This window comes from Vanellus vanellus (assembly GCF_965231255.1).
Source record: "Vanellus vanellus genome assembly, chromosome: 1".
Lineage (NCBI taxonomy): Eukaryota > Metazoa > Chordata > Aves > Charadriiformes > Charadriidae > Vanellus > Vanellus vanellus.
This window is the reverse complement of record NC_138905.1, coordinates 1,689,293-1,706,584: the sequence shown is the minus strand read 5'-3', so window position 1 is coordinate 1,706,584 and position 17,292 is coordinate 1,689,293. Positions and strand designations below refer to the sequence as shown.

The 17,292-nt window shown below is 50.7% G+C and overlaps 2 protein-coding genes across 2 annotated transcripts in view; one reads left to right on the top strand and one right to left on the bottom strand.

The window, feature by feature from the left end:
* Window positions 1-123: 123 nt before the first annotated feature.
* On the bottom strand, window positions 124-10,950 carry MEST (mesoderm specific transcript; the record flags this gene model as incomplete). The annotated part of the gene is made up of 11 exons (XM_082486636.1): window positions 124-763; window positions 1,220-1,283; window positions 1,860-1,936; window positions 6,269-6,370; window positions 6,945-7,015; window positions 7,415-7,455; window positions 7,717-7,775; window positions 9,006-9,142; window positions 9,578-9,655; window positions 10,109-10,188; window positions 10,797-10,950. 11 exons carry the CDS (start codon window positions 10,948-10,950, stop codon window positions 646-648), a joined length of 981 nt encoding a protein of 326 aa, XP_082342762.1. The 3' UTR covers window positions 124-645.
* Window positions 10,951-12,299: 1,349 nt separating this feature from the next.
* The window catches only part of CEP41 (centrosomal protein 41), a gene marked incomplete at its 5' end in the record, with an annotated part of 11,721 nt that continues 6,728 nt past the window's right edge, over window positions 12,300-17,292 (top strand). The window contains 3 exons of the mRNA XM_082492727.1: window positions 12,300-12,332; window positions 12,908-12,971; window positions 14,016-14,063. Of these exons, the coding sequence (XP_082348853.1) occupies window positions 12,300-12,332; window positions 12,908-12,971; window positions 14,016-14,063 (145 nt within the window). The remainder of the gene's footprint in view (window positions 12,333-12,907; window positions 12,972-14,015; window positions 14,064-17,292) is intronic.

The window sequence follows — 17,292 nt, the reverse complement described above, 5'->3', positions numbered from 1 at the left end:
TACAGTGCCCAATTGCCCCTTCATGGATGCAGATACAGCAGATCATCATTGCCTGTATTTTGGCAGATTGCAGATCCAGCTCTCCGGCTGTAGGCAAACTCAGTTTCAAATTCTTCAGTCCTGACAAGCTGGCCGGGTATTACAACTCTTAGCAGAAGGATATAATTTAAACTGCCTGTGCAGCAGCTCAAAAACCAAATCAACATCCATCTTGGGAATATGTGTGTCAACCCTTGGCTGCTAGTTGTCCTGTCTGCCTGTTGCAGGCAGTGTAGCCTGGCAGTGAAGGCAAGTAAGGACTCTTGGACTGACAACTTCCATGCTCTGCCTCCCCTCAGGTGCCCCTGTTCTCCCTTGAATCCTCCTGGCTCTAAGTACAGAGACAGGCTAGTCAAGAAGCAAGGTGAGCGCAGGGCTGGAAGTGCTGTTGGCATCCTGTAACTCTAATTAGGCTGACAGATTTGTCCATGCCTCCCTGCAGGCTAATCTTTTCCGGTGCTCAAAGGATTTAACTGCATAAAGGCGGCAGTTTGGCAGCCAAAGATCAGGGTGTTAGAACACTTTGCACTATCTGGAGATAAAAATTGTGATTTCTTCCTGCCCCCAAAGCCTGACTCATAAATGCGAGAACTGAGCTGCAGCAGCTCAGAAGGAGTTGATGAAGTTCAGATACGCATTCAGGAAGCCTGTCGGATCCTCCAGCTGGGGATAGTGGCTAATGTGGTCATCCAGCACAGACACCGTGGACATGGGAAGCACCTTCCTGTTGGAAGAATGCAGCAAGGCTTAAGCACAGGAACTGGAGCTCGGCGTGCAGCCAGCCAGACGGTACCGATGAGGAGGACAATACCGTCTTGCACAGTTGGCATTCTGCCCATAGCATGGTTTTGGCACAAAAAAGAACCCTGTAGCAGCTGCAGTTGACCACTCTTCCAAGTGCTGGATTTACCTCAGGTTAGTTTGGAGGAGACTACCTCAGTCAATAAATCTCACCTCTGTCTGATGTGGTTTTAAAATGCATGATTGATTTGACTGAGAATTGCAAAGCAGTTTCCGAACTGCAGAGGGCTCTGACTGAATCAGGTGGCTGTGCGGGTTACAGGTGGGAATGAAAAACAGCATCGATGAAAAGTGAATTGAAGGAAAAGTCTGAGACAAAATCTCCCTCGAAATTAAACCCCAGGTATGTATTCCTGCTTTGTGGCAGGTATTGTCTTACTTGTAAAGCTGAAGAAACTCTGGGTGTGGATTCACAGGGTCCAGGGGCCCATAGATTAGATGCACTGCAAGACAGAAGCACAGACAGAGCTTTTATACCCAAGGACATCCCTAAACCAAGCCAAGGAGGTGTGCTGCAGACGTGTCCTTCCCCAGCACGGAGCTTGGGAAGCTTCCAGCAGAGCACTGAGCAAACCAGCTGCTGAAAGGGCTCTTGCTTCTCTGCCCTGGGTTGAAGTTCAGCCTCCAACCCTCCTCCTGCAAGCATCAAACCTTTCCTTGACTGGTTGCAACTTCTCTTGAGCTTGAAAAGCACCTCGGCTTCCCTGGGGCAGCAGCTGGAGACACCGGAGGCTGTGAACCACCCCCTAAAGTTACTTCTGCTCAGTGGAACAAACTTTTTCCTCTTACCTTAACAAGCTCACAGCTCTCTGCTGTAACCGAGCCTTAAACTGGAACAGGGAGGTTTGTGACGCTGCTCCCTGCACAAACCAGATTTGAGCCATGTTGTCTTCATCAGATTAACAAGAGGCTCTAGTAATTAGTGGAAGGAGCCAGCACCATGCTCCAGTGCCTGCAGGCGAGGGGGGTGATTCCCAACATCCTGACCAGTAAATCAAGGAAAACTGATTCCTACTTACGTGGGACAGAGGTGGACATCAAAGCCCCAACCCAGCGGTCTCTGTGCTTCTTTCTCTGGTTTATATACTGCAAAATACTGAAGAGAAACCTGCTGTTAACACAGCGGATGGTGCCTCCAGGTGCCGCGCAGCCTGGAAACTGCTCTTGGGGCAATGCATGACTGTGCAGCTGAGGTGGAATCTGCATTGCCCACAGCCACTCTCCCTGGGGCAGCAGCAAGACAAAAATCAGTCTGCTGCTTATCTCTGAACTTAGTGAACTGCCCCAGTTTGGTGGTTGGTGGTTTTGTTTTTTTTTTTTTATTTAGGTAGTCAGCAAATAAAAGTGCAAATGAGGTTGGGACACCAACTTCCAGGTCTCACCCCTGCCAGCTTTGTTCCCTAAGTGCAGAGTCCAGTTCAGAGTCCTGCTGGAGGATAACCCAAGTTCGTTTAGGAAGGGGGGAAATTGCCCATAATCTTGGGGGAAGAATGAGGTTTGAATCCTTCCCAGCTGAGATGGAAGCAAATTTGGGTCCTCTGCCCCAGTCAAATGCCACTGGGTTGTAAAAGGGGGTGAGTCATTGTAATCCTTGTTCTCGGTGGTGCAGTAAGTCACAGCGGGCTGTAGGCAGCCAGCAAACAAGCACCGAAAGGTCAGTTAATCCCAAGCTCCCTTAGCAAACCCCACACTTGCTTGGGCTGCAGAGCAAAAAGTGGGTTTGCATTCAGATCCTACAAAGCGGGGCAGAAATCAGAAGGGGAAGGCCAAGAAGGCAGACATCGTGATGGGAGTTTGTTATAGACCTCCCAATCAGGATGTAGAAACCAATGAAGTATTCTATAAGCAGCTGGCAGAGGTCTCACAATCATCTGCCCTTGTTCTTGTGGGGGACTTCAACTTCCCAGACGTCTGCTGGAAATACTACGCAGCAGAGAGGGAACAGTCATGGAGGTTCCTGGAGCATGTGGAAGACAACTTCCTAACACGGCTGGTGAAGGAACCAACTAGGGGAAGTGCCCTACTGGACCTACTGTTTGTTAACAGAGAAGGTCTTGTGGGGGATGTAAAGGTTGGAGGTTGCCTTGGGCAGAGTGATCACGAAATGATAGAATTTTCAATTCTTGATCAAGTAAGGCGGGGAGCCAGCAGAACTGCCACCTTGGATTTCCGAAGGGCAGACTTTAGCCTGTTCAGGAGCATGGTTGAGAGTGTCCCTTGGGAGGCAGTTTTGAAGAGCAAAGGTGCCCAGGAAGGCTGGGCATACTTCAAGCAGGTGCTCTTAAAAGCACAGGAGAAGGCCATCCCCATGTCTCGAAAAACAAGCAGACGGGGAAGAAGACCAGCCTGGCTAAATAGAGAACTTTGGCTTGGACCTCAGGAAAAAAAGGAAAGTTTACATTCTCTGGAAAAGGGGGTTGGCAACTTATGAGGACTATCAAGATATAACAAAGCTATGTAGGGGGAAAATGAGAAGGGCCAAAGCTCAATCAGAACTCAGCTTGGCCACTGCAGTTAAAGACAATAAGAAGAGATTCTTTCAGTATATCAATAGAAGAAGGAAGACTAGGGAAAATGTAGGCCCACTGGTGAATGAGACAGGTGCCCTAGTGGTGGAAGACACAGAGAAGGCAGAGTTACTGAATGCCTTCTTTTCTTCACTGCTAAAGCTGTCCTTCACGAATCCCATACTCTGAAGGCAAAGGGGAAGGTCTGGAGAGAGGAAGATTTTCCCTCAGTTGAGGAGGACCGGGTCAGAGACCACTTGGCCAAGCTGGACATTCATAAGTCCATGGGCCCTGACGGGATGCACCCGCGAGTGCTGAGAGAGCTGGCGGATATTATTGCTAGACCACTCTCCATCGTCTTTGAAAGGTCATGGAGAACAGGAGAGGTGCCTGCGGACTGGAGGAAGGCTGACATCACTCCGATCTTCAAAAAAGGCAAGAAGGAGGACCCAGGGAACTACAGACCGGTTAGTCTCACCTCTGTCCCTGGGAAGGTAATGGAGCGACTCATTCTGGATGTTATCTCCAAACACATTGAGGAACAGGAAGTTATTAGAAGTGGTCAACATGGATTTACCAAGGGTAAATCATGCTTGACCAATCTGATAGCTTTCTATAATGTTATAACTGGTTGGCTGGATGAGGGGAGAGTCGTAGATGTCATCTACCTTGACTTTAGTAAGGCTTTTGACACTGTCTCCCATAACATCCTCATTAGGAAGCTGAGGAAGTATGGGCTAGATGAGGTGACAGCGAGGTGGATTGAGAGTTGGCTGTGGGACAGAACTCAGAGGGTTGTGATCAGCGGCACAGAGTTAGTTGGAGGCCTGTAACCCGTGGTGTCCCCCAGGGGTCAATACTTGGTCCAATTTTGTTCAATATATTCATTAATGACCTGGATGAGGGGACAGAGTGTATCCTCAGCAAGTTCGCTGATGATACCAAACCAGATGGGGTGGCTGACACCCCAGAGGGCTGTGCTGCCATCCAGCGTGCCCTGGACAGGCTGGAGAGCTGGGCAGAGAAGAACCTAATGAGGTTCAACAAAAGCAAGTGCAAGGTCCTGCACCTGAGGAGGAAGAATGTAAAGCACCAGTATAGGTTAGGGGCGGACCTGCTGGGAAGTAGCTCGGAGGAGAAGGATCTGGGGGTCGTGGTAGACAGTAAATTCCATGGCCCAGCAACGTGCCCTTGTTGCCAAAAAGGCCAATGGAATCCTGGGCTGCATAGGGAAGAGTGTGGCCAGTAGGTCGAGGGAGGTCATTCTCCCCCTCTACTCTGCACTGGTGAGGCCACAACTGGAATACTGTGTCCAATTTTGGGCTCCCCAGTTCAAGAGGGACAGGGAACTGCTGGAGCGAGTCCAGCGAAGGGCAACTAAGATGATTGAGGGATTGGAGCATCTCCCTTATGAGGAAAGGCTGAGAGCGCTGGGACTCTTTAGCCTGGGGAAGAGAAGGCTGAGGGGAGACCTTATTATGGTGTACAAGTATCTAAGGGTGGGTTGAAGGAGGATGGAGCCAGGCTCTTTTCAATGGTTCCCAGTGACAGGACGAGGGGCAATGGGCACAAGTTAGAACATAGGAAGTTCCATTCAAATACACGGAAAAACTTCTTTATGGTTCGGGTGCCAGAGCAGTGGCACAGGCTGCCCAGGGAGGGGGGGAGTCCCCTTCTCTGGAGATTTTCAAGACCCGCCTGGATGCAGTCCTGAGTAATGTGCTCTGGGCAATCCTGCTTTAGCAGGGGAGTTGGCCTGGATGATCTCTAGAGGTCCCTTCCGACTCTGAAAACTCCATGATTCTGTGATCAGTCTGCTAAAATCCAACGCAGAGGCAGCGCTGTCTGAGCACTCCCATGCTTGGCTCATCAGCAGTGCAGCAGCTCTGAGACCATCTTGGTGTCCCACAGAAGAGGAGTCAACACTGAACTACTGAGTATGGAGGAATGCAGGAGAAGATAAATTACACTGGTTAGGTCCTACAGTGAGAATCTGAACCGCTAAAAGCTCCTCAGCTTGTCTTGTCACCCCAGCCAGCAACTGAGGGTGACTTCTTGCTTCAGCACAGCTCTCAGGGGCTGAGGCTCACAATTTAAACAGCAGGTTCAAGTCAGTTGGGTTATAAAAAGCTTTCCAAGGCCAGGAAGCTATGCTAAATAAACATAGTGATACTCTGACACACAACATTCAAGGGGCTGGCGATATTTGGGCACTGAGTTTCCCGTCATGGCTGTGCTGCCAGCAAAGCTGACGTTGCAAGAATTTGCCACGATGGGACTTGCCAAGTGGGTAGCTTGTCAGCCACGTATCCAATGCTGGGCTTCAGCGAGTATCCCTCGTTATGAGGCAGTTAGCGAGCGCCCTTTGGAGGGGCTGAGCCATTTGGTCCTTACTGTGATTTGAGATTTGTCTGGAGATCATCCACAGCGAGAGGAGAGAGGAGTTTGCACACCGGGGGAGAAGGACACACACATACCCCACTGAACAAGGATACTGAACACCAGCCTGAAGTCCTTCCAAAAGCCCCAAACTGGACAAAACCAGATTTAGCTCCAGCTGTTATCAAAACTCCACAAATTCAAGCCCCTAATTTCCAAAGAAAAAAAAACTGCATTGCACATCTCCAGCGTTGTACTTCTCCCACTGTGTGCAGGCTCAGATCCTCCTGACTCCAGACTTCGTTTACCTTCCTTGCATCATCCCAGCGAGAATCCCTGCTCCTACATCACACCCCTGCTCTTTTTTGGGGTGCAGTGATGATTCCAGACCCCAACAGAAGCAAATGGAGGCTCTGAAGAGCCAGTGTCCAGGGACCTGGCTGAGTTCTGGTAAACTCCGAGCCACGGCACAGCTCTGCCTGCAAACAGGGGGATGCTGTGGGTGTAAAACTAAGCTTATACAGCAATTAACGGTAACATACCTGTCGACAACGAGATTGCCATCGTTGGTCCGCACCGCCGTCCACATGTCCCAGTACTCTGCTGGCGAAGGCTGCGTGTAGGGCCCGAAGACTGCCCCAAGCCTAAAAAAAAAAAAAACAGTTCAGAGCAGCACAGCAGCAGCTGTGTTAGTGTACGAGTCGAAAACTAGCCGAGGGCAAAAAATAGTTGAGCACTTCCAGTTTCCACTGCAAAACACGTGGGTGCAAGTGCAGCACTGCAAATCGCCCCCCAAAGGCACCCAGTGTTGGACCTAGCAGCCAGTCTAAAGGGCTTTTTGGGGGGAAAAAAAAAGAGGGTTTGCAACGTCTGATAAAAATATCCATCTGATTGCGCATCATATGTGGAGTGAGGTTAGGGTTTTCATTGCTTCTGTCACACCTGCAAGTCCAATACTCGTGGGAGAGAAGGGTTTCAGCGAGCGGTGAAAAACTGCGTGGTTTATTACTAGACTGAAGCGCTTTGCCAACCTGGAGGAGGGAACGGCATGGAGGATCAAGGTCATTCAAATCCAGGGGCAAATCTCTCCTGGGACAGTGATGGGGGATCCGCTCACCTGCCAAATACCCACTACGCTAATTCCTACGTTTTCCCACTCCCCGCTTGGCTCACATCCCCTGTATGGACTGTGCCCAGCAGCACAGAGATCCTACTCACCCTCTGGAGAAGAAAAAGTAGTTCATCAGCCGCGTGATGACTGGGGACAGCAAACCCCCATCCTTGAGGATCTTGGGCAGAAGGGAAAAAGGAGACGGCACCACTGGGTATTGTACAGATGGATAAATCCTGCCTCCCCTGAGGGCTTTTCCCCCCAGAAAAGCCGTCTCCCCACGTTGCAGCAGTTTCCCAGCTTAGCCCAGACCCTCATTAATGCCGAGATGTATGTGAGCCCTCAACAGCAAGACATCAGCGCTTCAAGGGGCAATTAGCCAGGACGTTCAGATGAGCCGCATCCAGACAGCTCCTGCCTCTCCCCACTGCCTCTAACGATGCCTGCGAGCAGCTCAGGTGCCATTAATGAGGCAGGAAAAGCAGCAGGCATCTGAGCCAGGTAAAGCCTCAAATTCAGAGAGTCAGATTTCTGCTTGAGGGGCGATTCGGTACGACTACAGTGGGTAGCAGCTCACCTTCTGGATGAACCTGGGGTAGTGCGTTTCGGGGAAAATCCCTGGAAAGACGTCAGAGAACAGAATTGTAACGTTAGAAATGTTTTGCTCCACATCTCCCAGTCTCTCCCCTTCTTCATGGTGCCACAAAAGGTGGCACAGGCAGCCCAAGGACTGACGCTCCTGGTTAATTAGAGCACCTTAATTGCAATTCGCTTGGGGTTCGGGTGGTGCTTTCCCTCGGGTGATGGAGACAGATGGGAAGGCCATTCCACCCCATGGATCCCCAGCCCTCCCAGCCCACCACACCAGGCAAACCTTACCTCCGTTGGATAAACAGAGGCTGTTGATCAAGATGCTTCCAGTTTGATTGTGCTCATACCTGGGGACAGAAGAGAAGGCAGCAAAACACCACTAGACCTCTCCAGGCTCCAAGAAGTGTCTGACCAGCAGGTCAAGTTAACAGTGTCAGGTCATTTCTGCTTCTCTTTTGTCCCCAGTTTGAATCATAGAATCATAGAATGGTTTAGGTTGGAAAGGACCTTGAAGATCATCAAGTTCCAACCCCCCTGCCATAGGCAGAGACACCTCCCACGAGACCAGGTTGCCCAAGGCCACATCCAGCCCGGCCTTGAGCACCTCCAGGGATGGGCCCTCAACAACCTCTCTGGGAAACCTGTTCCAGTGCCTCACCACCTATAAAGTGAAAAACTTCCTCCTAATGTTCAATCTGAACCTGCCCTCTGACAGTTTAAAGCCATTCCCCCTCGTCCTATTGCTACATGCCCCAGTAAAAAGTCCTTCCCCGGCTCTCCTGTAGCCCCTTTAGGGACTGGAAGGCTGCAATAAGATCTCCCCGGAGCCTTCTCTTCTCCAGGCTGAGCAGCCCCAACTCTCTCAGCCTCTTCTCATAGGAGAGGTGCTCCAGCCCTCGGATCATCCTCATGGCTCTCCTCTGAACACGCTCCAGCAGGTCCATGTCCTTCTTATGTTGGGGACTCCAGAGCTGGAGGCAGTACTCCAGGTGGGGTCTCACAAGAGTGGAGTAGAGGTGCAGAATTACCTCCCTCGACCTGCTGGCCACACTTCTTCTGATGCAGCCCAGGATACGGTTGGCCTTCTGGGCTGCGATCGCACACTGCTGGCTCATGTTGAACTTCTCATCAATCAGCACCCGCAGGTCCTTCTCCTCGGGGCTGCTCTCCAGCCATTCCCTGCCCAGCCTGTATCTGTGCTTGGGATTGCCCTGACCCAGATGTAGGACCTTGCACTTGGCCTTGTTGAACTGCATGAGATTGGCTTGGGCCCACCTCTCCAGCCTGTCCAGGTCCCTCTGGATGCCATCCCTTCCTTCCCCTCCAGTGTGTCTACCTTGCCAAAGGTTTGATAAGAAGGAGCTCAGGAGGAAAGTTAAACATCCTACTGGCTGGGAACTCATGGATGGGAACCTCAGATCTGCCTACCACGGATGTGCCCTGAGGCCTCCCAGCCTTCGTTACAGTTGTAGATACAGAAGGAAAGGGGTTCTGCACTACATTCTTCCACTTATCTGCTGGAAATCATCTTAACAGTGACAACAAAGAGCAGCCAGAGCATCAGTGGTTGCAGTGACCTGTGGAGCAGCTCCTGTGCGACCGTATCTCCATAATCATGAGACAGGAGATTAATCCTCTGGTGGTGGAGGCCGAGGTGACGCACCAGCCCCTCGACAATGCTGGCTTGCTCGAAGATGGAGTAGCGGTGGGGCCTCTGCGAAGTAAAGCGGGAGAGAAGCTGCAGTGAGAGCCTGACCCACCATGAGCCCACAAACTCTAGAATAAACACCCAAATGGAGGAAGATGTGGTGGACACCAGCAGTTTGCAACCCCGGGCAGAGCAGTCAGGATGTCCTGGGCTAGTAGCTACATCCACAAGCCCACAGGAGCACTGCCTGTGTCCCAAAGGGGTCCAGGTGTGCTTTGGAGTCCTGTCAAACCCAAGTAAAGGCAAGATACTGATAGAGCCGATCGCCACTATGCACCTCCCCCATCCTTTCTGCTATTATAATATCTTACTCCTTTTCCAGATGTAAATGGGAGAAGAAACTGGACTGCAAACGCCAATTTTCTGGGGATGCTGGCATGACAGAACAGCCTCTGGGCCAAAAGCAACTGTGAAAGTCCTCCTCCTTCCTGGGCTACTTACAGGCTTGTCGCTGAAACCGAATCCTACAAAATCCAGAGCAATCACCCGGTGAAACCGCTGGGTCAGCCCTTCCCAGATCTGGAAAGAGGAGAAATGCATTAAAAAAAAATGGCTGATGGGAGCAGGAGGAAAATTCTGCAGTGATGCGCAGCCATGGACAGCCACACTCCCCTCCGCTCCCCCAGCCAGCACCTTCCAGCTCCAAGAAAACTGTAGGACATTGAAATTTCCCAATAAATAGCAAGACCATCCTCCCCCCCCAAAAAAACAATAAATAGTTGTGGATCTTTTCCTCCTACTTTGGGCTGGAATGTGGGAAAGGGCAATGCGAAAAGAGCTTGGGTTCCATGCAAGCCATCAGAAGAGGAACAGGGCTGACATGCTGCAGCGTGGTGGTACTCCCAGCAGAAACTCCGGAGCATCACCCACCCTGGGCTGAGCACCATCTGTGTCCACTTGCTTATCACCAGGAGGGAGAAGCCAACGGGTTTGCTGTCAGCATCCAACCCCCTGTGCACTCGCCCCCCTCACCTTGCACCAGTCGTAGCTGGAGGTTGGGAAGCCATGTAGGAGGACAACGATGTCAGAGCTGCCGACAGCACCGGTTGAATCTGGAGAGGGAATGGGGCACTTCAGGGTCAGCTTCCCCCGCCCCAATCTCCTCCTCTCTTGCTGGGAGCCCAACCAGCGGCGCTGGTGTTACCTCCCCTGCTCCCCCAAAACCAAGCATGCGTTTGACTCGCACTGCAGCTTCCCAGTGCCAGCGTGGCTTCAGAAACCCAGCCAGACAAGACACCAGCACCAGCTATTTGATGCAAACCAGGGTTTTATTTAGCACAAATTAATTGCAGCTGCCCCTAAGTTGCTACGATTGGTAATGACTGCTCCAGCAAAAAGGGTTTTCAAGTATCTTTTCCTTGCCATGACCCATTGGTGGCTCTTGGGAACCTTCCCCATGAACATCAAGGTATTGCCAATGCTGCACGAGCACCAACCTTCGTGGTTTCACCCAATTAAAACGTTTTGATAACGAACAGCCACACTGTGCCTGGATCTCCGCAGCGGCTCCCCTTAAAGCCATTATGTTTTGGGAGGGATTTGCCGTCACCCTGTCTGGCCCTGGGGACATCCCCGGGACCACCAAGGGGAGCAGAGCCCCCAGCCCCGCTCCCCACCGGGATGGACGAGGTGTCCCTGGGGCTCAGCGCGGCTCCATCACCTCTGTAGAAGATGTTCTGGTCCTTGTAGATGAAGTAGGCTCCGGAGGACCTCCAGGAGAGGAGAGCTGGGGAGAGCTTGGGGGGTGGGATGTGTAGGTAGACAGCGAGGAGAGGCACGCTCAGCAGCCCCACCTGCACCCACCACTCCTTCATCCTGCGGGACAGAGCGAGGTGGATGTCTACTGCCGTGTCCCCAATAACTCCCAGATCCCCATAACCCACCTCCAAGTCCCAAAAGCCCCATGTCCCCATGACCCTCCGCCATGTCCCCAATAACTCCCATGTCCCCATAACCCACCGCCATGTTCCCAGTAACCCCCACGTCCCCATGACCCACTGGCATGTCCCCAGTAACCCGCACATCCCCCTACCCTACACAGCTCCGGGGAGGCAAGTCCATGGCAGAAAGTGGTCTTTGCGGTAAAGGGGGGTCTGAGGGGGCACATGGGCCCCATTTGGGGTCTGAGGGAGGACGTGAGCCCCACTGGGGACCTAAGGGGAGATGTGGGCCCCACTGGGGGTCTGAGGGGGAACGAGAGCTCCATAGGGGGTCTGAGGGGATGTGCAGCCCCATTGGGGGTCTGAGGGGGGATGTGGGCCCCGTAAGAGGTCTGAGGGAGGCCGTGGGCCCCCACTGGGGGTCTGAGGGAGCATTTGGGCTCCATAGGGGATTTAAGGGGGTGTGCAGCCCCATGGGGGGTCTGAGAGGGACATGGGCCCCATGGGGGTCTGAGGGGGGATTTGGGCTCCATAGGGGGTCTGAGGGGGGACATGGACCCCATGGGGGTCTGAGGTGGAATTTGGGCTCCATAGGGGGTCTGAGGGGGAACATGAGCCCTATGGGGGTCTGAGGGGGTGTGCAGCCCCATTGGGGGGAGCTGAGGTCGGAGGGGTGGGATGCTGCCAAAGCCCCGCCTCCGGGCCGCACCCCTCAATAAGCACCGCCCCCTCAGCAACAAGACCACGCCCCCATGAACAAGTCACGCCCCCAAATCAAGCCCCCCGCAGGCCCCGCCCCTCGGGGCAGCAATTGCCCCCGCAGACCACGCCCCCCTTGCCACACGCCCCCTCTCCTAGGGGGCCAGGTCCCGCCCCCCCGGCGGAGGTGGGCGGAGCCTCCGTGCCTGACGGGGCCGCGGGGCGGGGGGGCCGCGTGCGCCTCACCTGGCTCAGGTGCTCCGGCCGCGCGCCGGCATGGCGCTCCGAGGGAGGGGCCAACGCCCCGTCCCGCGCATGCACCGCCCGGGCGCCCCGCCCCCTCCTCCTCCTACTCCCCCCGCCCACTTCCCGCGCGTGCAGCCGCGGCGTCCCCCGTTGCCGGGCGACGATTGAGCGCTGTCAGCTGCTCGCGCCCCTCAGGCGGCGTCTGATTGGCCACGGGCGCGGCGGGCGGCCAATCGGGACGGGCGTTGTTGCGGGGTGGGGCGCCAGAACCGGACGGCGGGTCGGACCAGCAGGAGTGAGGGAGAATAGCGGCGCGGTTGGGTGTTTGCGGTGTTAAGATGTCGAGCAGGAGGAGTGTCGGGGACCCGGAGGTGGGGTGCGGGGCCTTCCCCCTCGCCGTCGCCCTCCCGCCGGGCGGCGGGGGGAGACTTAGGGGGCCGGGCCGGGGGCCGGGGGGCGGCGGGCGGCGGCGGCCTCCTCCTCCTCCTGTCCTGAGGGGAGCAGACCTGGGTGGCACATGGGGCGCAGGATCCCCCGGCTGCGGGGGGTGGGGAGGGATTCAGTGGGGTGCCCGGAGGGCTGGAGGGGGTCTCGGGGACCTCAGTGGGCCGGTGCAGCCTCCGGAGGCGTAACTCGGGGCGGGGGACGGTTTCTTGTGGTCACCAGAGCCGGGCGTGCGCCGGGTGAGTTGCAGGTGGAGGGAGAAAAATCCTCCCTTTGGGGTTTTAAAGTGAGGGGTTGGCAGAGGATTTAATGTCGAGCTGGGAGATTCTGTCCTTCTGCCTGAGGGCAGGGGATGTCTGAGAGGGTGCCTGTGGTCTCGCTCCTCTTTTTGCTCACTCTTAGGGCTCTTCAAATAGCCTTTTCTAGTAAGTTTTTTTTTTTGCTTTAAAACAAATGCATGCTTGTGTGTTGACTTCCTCTTATCTTTTCCTTTTTAAAACAGTATTTAACCAGACGCATCCCTCAGAATCCCAGATACCAACATATAAAAACCCGCCTTGATACTGGTAAGTGAAATCATCATAGGGTAAAAACACCAAATGTCAATGTGGAAGTATACAAAAATACACTGAATGTCTTCACTGCCTCTGTCCTGAGCTACTGTACCCCAGAGACTGTGCAGCTGTGTCGGAACTCGCATCACAGTTACAATGTGTCTCACCTGATTACATCAGGCTGTGTTGTGACTGTTCCCACAGAAATTACTGGTCTTGGGGTTTCTGTGTATGGGCTTTTGTTGTATAAACTAATACCTTGATAAGGATGTAAGTCAAGATAATTATTTGGGGGGTGTCTTTGGGGATCTTTTTGTTAAAGTGGTTGAATTTTATCCGGTAACACCTGCCTATAGTGCCAACATAAAAATATTGGGGAAGGGACAGTGTGGCCACAATTGCACGTGAAGCAGTGTGTTGGAGACAGGATTTGAATACCAAGGTCCTGAATTCAGCTGCCTTGGAGAGAGGGCCATAATATAAGGAGTCTGTAATGTCCTGAGTTTTAGATAGTGACTTTCTGAAGGTGATAACTTTGTTCTCCAAAGCATTGTCAAAACAACTTACTCTTTTGTGTAGAGAGGGCTTGGTGTGGAACTTGTAAATGGGGAGGGTGCTACAAGGCTGGGTTTTTGTGAATATCGCTGTTCTGACTAGCAGGGTGTGGATACTTCTGTACCCTTTACTGGAAATCCTGTAACGTAAAACTTGGATGTGTTCTGTAGAAGAACTGAAATAGTGCTGGGAGTGTAAGCAGAAGATTTGAGCTTCTGGTGACAAACATTCACAGTGACTTCCCCTCTCCAGTACAGAGGCTTTAAGCTACAGAGCATTGCCTGTTCCCAGAGACTGTTGGCAGCTGGGGTCCAGCAAGTCCTTTGACTGACTCTTTGATTTATGGCTGCCTTGCATTGTCATGGTGAAAGAGGGTCTGCAATGAACATGTGTTATCGTAGTCTGATCTTTTCCTTAAAAAAATAAAATTCAAGCCTTAGTAGTGCTAAAACTACTAAAAATTTGTAACAAACTGATTCGTTTTTTTTGTTGTTGTTACAGGAAACAGTTTGACAAAATACACCGAGAGGTTGGAAGAGATCAAAAGAAGTGAGTATCTGGAGAGGAGCAGAATGTAACATGCAGTGAGTTAGTTCAAAATTGAGGGAGCATCAAGGAGCTGGTTTGAATCTCAGGCTCTGTATTTGCTTGGAAATATCCACTCTGATGATTCCCACAGCCATTTACAGGAATGAACAGCAGAAGCATGCAGCAGTTGGCTAGAAAGGTGCTTCTACCTTGATTCTTTGCTGGGCACACTCCACTTTGTCCTGCGCCTTATTTCTGTTTCTTATAGTGTGGTTACAGATTTAACTCAAGATAGCAGGCAGACAGGTCTAGGAGTCATTCCAGACCCCTCTTTGTGTGAATTTTTTTATTGAATGGAAACCAGGCAGGAAGAAGTTCTCTGGATTAAGAAAACTAGACTAGACTCATCTGGGAAGACTCAGACGGTGCTACTGAGACTTTATTTCACTTTTAGATAATAAAAATGATTGAGCTTGACACCTCTTACTTTTGTATAATTGTAGTGTGCTTAGAATTCTGTTAGAATATTCCAAGACAGGAAAGAGACAGGCTCATTCCTGTTGTAACTCATTGAGTTTACCAGAACAACATTGATGTTTTGGAGACTTTGGGTTGTTCAGGCTAATGAAAGCCCAACTGATTTTTATTTCAGTCTCTTTTCCCACTGAAAGTAGGCTCTTTAAAAAATTCTTACTAATAAAGGTAATGTTTTTACTACTTTGTTTTCAGCTGCTGTCCAGATCATTTTCACATAGAGAGCTAGGAAAGCTATTAAGCCCAAAATCTGCATTTGTTGATGTGAAAGAAAAATCACCCCTGTTAGTGAGCACTAATTAGGATTTTGAATGTTTTAGTTCCTAGACTCACTTACTGTATTCTTCTGAGATGGTAACATTCAGATAATAAGGGAGGTCACTAATCTGTCACATGAATATATTTATGCTTGGCTTCGTGCAAAACAGTCCTTTGTTGCTGATTTGTTTGTTTTTTGTTTTGTGTTTTTTTTTTTTTTTTTAAGCACCACAGGTCTTTGGGGAAAATCAAAAGAGAAATGGCCTTGCTTTCCAAAATCCTGTGTTGACTGACTAAGATTTCAGTGCTTAACACTGGATTGCCATCGCTTTTTATCTGTGCTGAAAATCTTGTTGTATGAGTCTAGTTGGTTTTCAATCTCTGCTGTGAATCTGATTTTGTTTCATGTAGGAGTTCTTTTGTTTAATCGTGGTTCTGGAGTCCAGTAGAAACTTTCTCATTATATTTGGGCTGAATAGACACCTTGTGTTCCCAGGCAGTTTAGAAACTTCTCCCCCTTGATTTCTCATGGATAGATGACACCGTTTGGACACAACTTTAAATACCCAGTACAGTCAACTCTCTGTCTCTTGTGTAATGTGAGAGAGTGGGACTTAATACTGCGAGCCCACTGTGGAATCAAAAACGATAAGAGAGTTGGAACCATGATGATTTGTTCTTTGGAGGACTGACTTGAGGAGAGACACCAAGTCTCTTCCCTTTCTCCAGTGTTGCTTCACTCATTTCTGAAGCTCCAAAGAGCACCTCCTTGAATAGACAATAATTACAGCTTCAGACCAGTTCACTGAAACAAAAAATGTCAGAAAATCCGAATGGACCTTCCAGGACAGAACCAGGTATGTCGTGTTGCTTTTGTAGTCGGAAGCAGCAACTTCTGAATTTTCTGATAACTGCTGGGAGGCTTGCGTGAGCATTCACATTGGTCTGCTCCAGGTCGAGCTTTGTAATAACAGTTCTGTGAGTTTTGTTGGTTTTTGGGTGGTAAAGGCAGGATCTAGGTCATACAGGCTCATTCTGGGTAAATAATCCTTGGTTGAGGTGGGAGGAAGCCATGCAGCAGCTGTCACAGTGCTTACACAGAACAACAGTTCTGCTTTGTCAGTGTTTATATATACATCCAGCACTTCACAAGCTTTGCTGCTTTTATATGTCTTTCTAAATTAAATCTATTTCTTGCCTTCATGTGGCTGAAGGGCTCTTTTTGTCCATGGCTGGGGAGTTTTAATCATTTGGACATGGACTACGCCTGGATTTTGTGTCAGGCAGGTGAAATGCGCTGTATAAAAGATAATTATTGCTGTTATTTCCAAGTTATAAAGTGAGGCTTTAGCAACCTGAGCTTAAGGCTTGAAACCAGGTGGTTTTGCAAGAACCATGAGGTTCATTTTCAAGTTAATTGAGATTCTGAAGTCTAGCATATATGCAGGTCTTGTACTTCAGACCCACGGTTTGAAATTCGTAATACATACTGCAGTGCCCTGGGGTATTTTGGATGGGCTCCTTCTTTATAAGACAAGTTATTTAGTAGCAAGTAGACATTGCTTTGCAGCTTAATAGACATTATATAGGGTAGGATGTTGAATTTGGAAACTCTGCTTGCTCCGAATGCTGAAAATTAATTGGACTACCTCTGCAGGAATTGTATTTAAGAGGGAAAGGATAGGAATAAAAAAAACCCAGAGATGAAAGCTCACAATATCTCTTCTTGTGTCTGTTCTGCTATCGTAATGTGCCCGTTGTCTGTGTACGGGGAGAATCTTGTCTGAGCAGAACGTCCGTCAGGAAGCATGTGATCACGGCTTGTATTGGGAAGAGATCTCAGCCTCCAGCGCTCGTGTGGCTCCTTCTCTAAACACACGTCAGCTTGAGAGTTTCCATAAGCTAACTTTGCAGTAATTTTTTTGTGTGGTGGTTACAGGAATATGGATTGGAGCCCTTCCCCCTCTCCCCCATCTTCCCTTGCTTAAGCTCATGCAGCATTCAGCAGATGGTTTTAGAGGATTTAGAATTGCTTAACTGGCTGGATTTGCTAAAGGTCCTGTACTCCATTGTTAGCCTGCTTAGCTGAACAGCTGGAGAGAGACCGGGTTGGAATATCCTCCAGCAGTTACTAAAATTGTTAGAAAAATGCAAACTTTTCTTTTTTAAAAAATAAAAATCTGTGACTTCAGAGGTGGAGCCTAGTAGGGGAGGAGGAGAAAAGAAAGGAGGAGCAATTTTATTTTTTTGGGAGAGCTTAGATTCATTAGAGCGTGGCTTCAAGAGCTGCATACAGAACTCGGTTACAGCTGCAGCGCCTGACACGGGAGGAATCTTGTTCATCTTCTTTGCCTTTCCTTGTCAGTGCAAGATCGATCTTCCCCTCCTGCCCCACCCCCCCCCCCCCCACCCCCCCCCCCCCCGTCTTCTTTCTAGCTGTAAATTTCCCAAAGGATGA